The sequence below is a fragment of the Polistes canadensis genome, unplaced genomic scaffold (assembly GCF_001313835.1).
Source record: "Polistes canadensis isolate GaletaPanama2010 unplaced genomic scaffold, ASM131383v1 scaffold_529, whole genome shotgun sequence".
Classification (NCBI taxonomy): domain Eukaryota; kingdom Metazoa; phylum Arthropoda; class Insecta; order Hymenoptera; family Vespidae; genus Polistes; species Polistes canadensis.
In genome coordinates, this window is record NW_014570076.1 from 4,688 (window position 1) to 8,379 (window position 3,692).

Sequence of the window (3,692 nt, forward strand, 5' to 3'; positions counted from 1 at the left end):
GTTCCTATCGACTCGCTTCTCGAGAATCCAGAAGCATTCTTATCAAAAGATTTATTTACCCCGTCTTTTGACAATAAACCTAAATAATGAAACAAAACAAAAAATTATTTATAAATTAGGAAAAAATTTAACTTGCTGTTCTAAGATTTTTAATTATCATTGAAAGAAAAAAATTAAAGAAAAATTGCCTTTTTGTCCTTACATGCAAGAAATAGAATTAATTATACCTAGTATACACTTATTTTACCTAAATCATACAGCTGGTAAGACGTTTGGGGAAGTAGGCATAAGATTCCCCCACTAACAATCGCGTAGTCGCAATCTCCAGCTTTTATAGCTTCGTACACTTTTTGAACTGCTAATGAACTTGATGTGCTGAATGAGTCGATAGTGCAGCTTGAGCCAATTAAACCCATACAAAACGAGATCCGGTTTGATAGCAAACCACGGCAATTTCCTAATAGACTATATCCATCCAGCTATAATGAAAATAAAAACAATTGTACATAGAATGATTTTCCTTTAAATGGAATCCATTAGATCATTCTATGAACTTACATGAGTTTCACCATTCAGTAAATAACAATCTGACTCATATAAACTCAATACCCCGTAAACATTGGTTCTCTTGTTCCGTAACTCTACAGGATTTATTCCGGCATCAATGATCGCTTCTAACGTCACTTCCAATGCCATTCTTAACTCTGGCGATAGATTTTCTGCCTGAATTGAATTAATTCCAAAAAAATAGTTATCGAATTTCGTTAAATTAGAAATTGTTCCTAAACGCAATGGTATTTTAGGCGAATCATCTAGAATATATTAATTTATGAAACTCATAAAGAATGTACTGTAATGTAATATATTTTTGTAAAAAAATTATTTTATATACTGATTTTTACCTAATTTCCATCTTGTATGATCTGAGGAAACGCAATCTTCTCCATTTATTAGATTCGTCCTTAAATCATTGATATTCTCACTTTTTGGAAATTTTCCTGATACTCCAGAAATGACTACTGCATTTTCTTCTAAACATTCAACTTTCATATTTGCTAAATATATCTAGACGAGCAAAATTATTAGCTACAACTTCGTGTGTCTAATGAAGCTATCCAGTGTTGCTGCTGTTTATATATCCTCACGGAAAACTTTAATTAAAATGGTTATGTATAACATTTGTTTTTAAATTTAAATGTTCTTACGTATAATGCATTGTTATTGTACTTTTCCTTCAAAAATATGTTATAAATTAGCTAGCTATGACGTGTGAATTCAAATTGTTTTTTTCTAGAAAAATAAAATTTCCATACAATGTATAAGGAAACGATTCGACCTTCTTTGATCTTTTTAATCCAGGAACATGAAACAGTGGCTAGGTGGAAAAATTTGTAAAAAACCGACGTAAAAAGAAATATATTTCTCTTTTATATAACTCTTTTAATAATACTTATTGGACATTTTTAATGGATGATCAAAGTTTGTGAATATTATATTGGAATCACAATATATTATTATATATTGAGGAGAATTAAATCGCAAATAATATTGTAGGATTCGTGAAAATAATTGGTCCGTTAGACTAACACTGGACTGGGACTCAAACTCGGATATTCCGCTCTCCGGGCGACTGCTTTTGATTCATTAAGCTATTCAGGGCCCACGTTTAATCTCCTCCCGAATGCCTATTTAAGTATTTAGCTTGGAGGCGCTCATCCCAAAATATAAATAAAAATTTTTGTTTATTAGCTTTATTAAAATTTAACATAATCAATAATTAATTAATATAAATAATAAATAAAAGTATTAATAGTCATAAGGAATAATAGTTATATATAATTTGTCATAATAAAACAGTAATACTTGGAAAACATGTCTCTAGTTTGTAGTATTGTACGCATGAGTACTCGCGATTAGAAATAAAAAAACAATTACGTCCGATAGATTTAACTGCTCGTAGATGACATTAAAGAAAACAAATCCTAATAAATAATTCTGTGTCGTTTCAGGAACGCTAAAAGAATAATTTTTGTTATTTATTGTATGTTATTCTTTTTTTAATTGCTAATTATAAAATTAACAAATATGAAGATTTTTTAATAAAATAGTAACTTTTGCGAAATGAAGTATCYTACGACGCTCTACAATAAAAATAATTCACTTTTTTTACAGATTATATACCTTATAAAATTAATATAACATACTGTAKAAGAATCAAAACACAATAAAATTAAATAAACATACAGAAAACCTTTCTATAACTCTAAAGATAATTTCCTAAAAAAGGTCATTTAAAAAAAAGTCCACAGTTTATTTTTTTTTTCCGTCACTATATTAAGAAAGTATTCTGGCCTAGAATTTCGAAAAAATCAATTTTCTCATACTGCCGAAGCTCGGCCCTTTAAGAATATGTCTTTAAGAGGATTTTTCATAATTCAAATTATTTTTCGAGATATAGCTGTTTTAGTGACGCGGCATCAAAACCAGCTCCTCTGGAACGAATCGGATAAAGGACGTTAGGGTAGCGTCAGGGTTGCGTCAAGTTTGCGTCAGGGTTGCTAATATATATGTTAAAATACAATAACCGAAGTTTACCTTAATGTACTTTGAAATAAYCATTCATATTTAGTGCYTAATTAGATCCAGCTGCCAACAGTTGAATTCTAACCTTTAAACAATGTGGACGCATGTGCTCTGAGTGAAATTAAAATATTTTGAGTCAAAATTTGAATTATTTAAAGTAAAATTGATCGAATACCCAAAAAGGAAAGTACTTCGAGGGCGGATCGATCAAGTAGTTTTACGAGTGCATCAGTAGYAAAATTGATAAGTCAAGTGATTAATAAGTGATTATTGAAAATAGTTAGAAACAAAAGAAACGCGAAAAATGCTTTTTTTTGAAGTCGAAGAAGGTCCAATGTATAAAGCAGGAATGGCAAATTGAATAAATATAAGTATAAAATATCACTTTGTGACTTTGACTCTGTGTGTGCGTGTGCACGTAACTTTACGCGAAATTTAAAACGCGTTTTTCTCGAAACTTTTTTTTTAAATTTTTGTCATGATTTCTTAAGTTCTACTAAACCGATTAACTTGAAATTTAATCTGAGTTTTTTCAATAAATTTCTTTATCGTACTCATCATAGTTTAACACTTATATTTAATTTTTACTATTTTTTAAAAATTCGGAAATGTCAAAATAAATGGTACAAAAATTTATCATTTTTTAGGCAGCAGCAATTTAGCGAAACAAATTTCTTTTCAACTTATTTAGAATTAGTACGATAGCAGCGTTACTCTAGATAAATAATCTTTTTTATTTTTTCATTTTAGATTACTAGGAGGGTTACAATCATAACAAACTTCGCACGATATTTTTTTGGGACCCCCACTTCATCAGTCTTTATCTTTTTGATTTTTTAATTTTTTCTTTTTTTTTTTTTTAATTTATTCTTTAAATATTTATATATACAGTCAAACCTCCTTTAACGCGGTAAGTGCGTTCCCCGTTATATGGAAACCGTGTTATAAGAAATTCGGATTTAACCGTACAAACCAAGCTAATTCGTAGCGCGTTGTATGGAAACCGGCTACCGCGTTGTATGGAAACAGCGCTATAAGAAACACAGATTTTAGTACAAATCACATCATTCGTACCGCGTTATATGGAGACCAAAAAATACAAAAGACAA

General features: G+C 29.7%; 1 protein-coding gene across 1 annotated transcript in view; it reads right to left on the bottom strand.

Moving 5' to 3' along the window:
* LOC106792659 (fatty acid synthase-like) overlaps positions 1-1,051 on the bottom strand; it is a gene marked incomplete at its 3' end in the record, with an annotated part of 5,701 nt that extends 4,650 nt beyond the window's left edge. The window contains 3 exon segments of the mRNA XM_014759155.1: positions 306-479; positions 559-812; positions 903-1,051. Coding sequence (XP_014614641.1) covers positions 306-479; positions 559-812; positions 903-1,050 — 576 coding nt within the window.
* Positions 1,052-3,692: the final 2,641 nt, after the last annotated feature.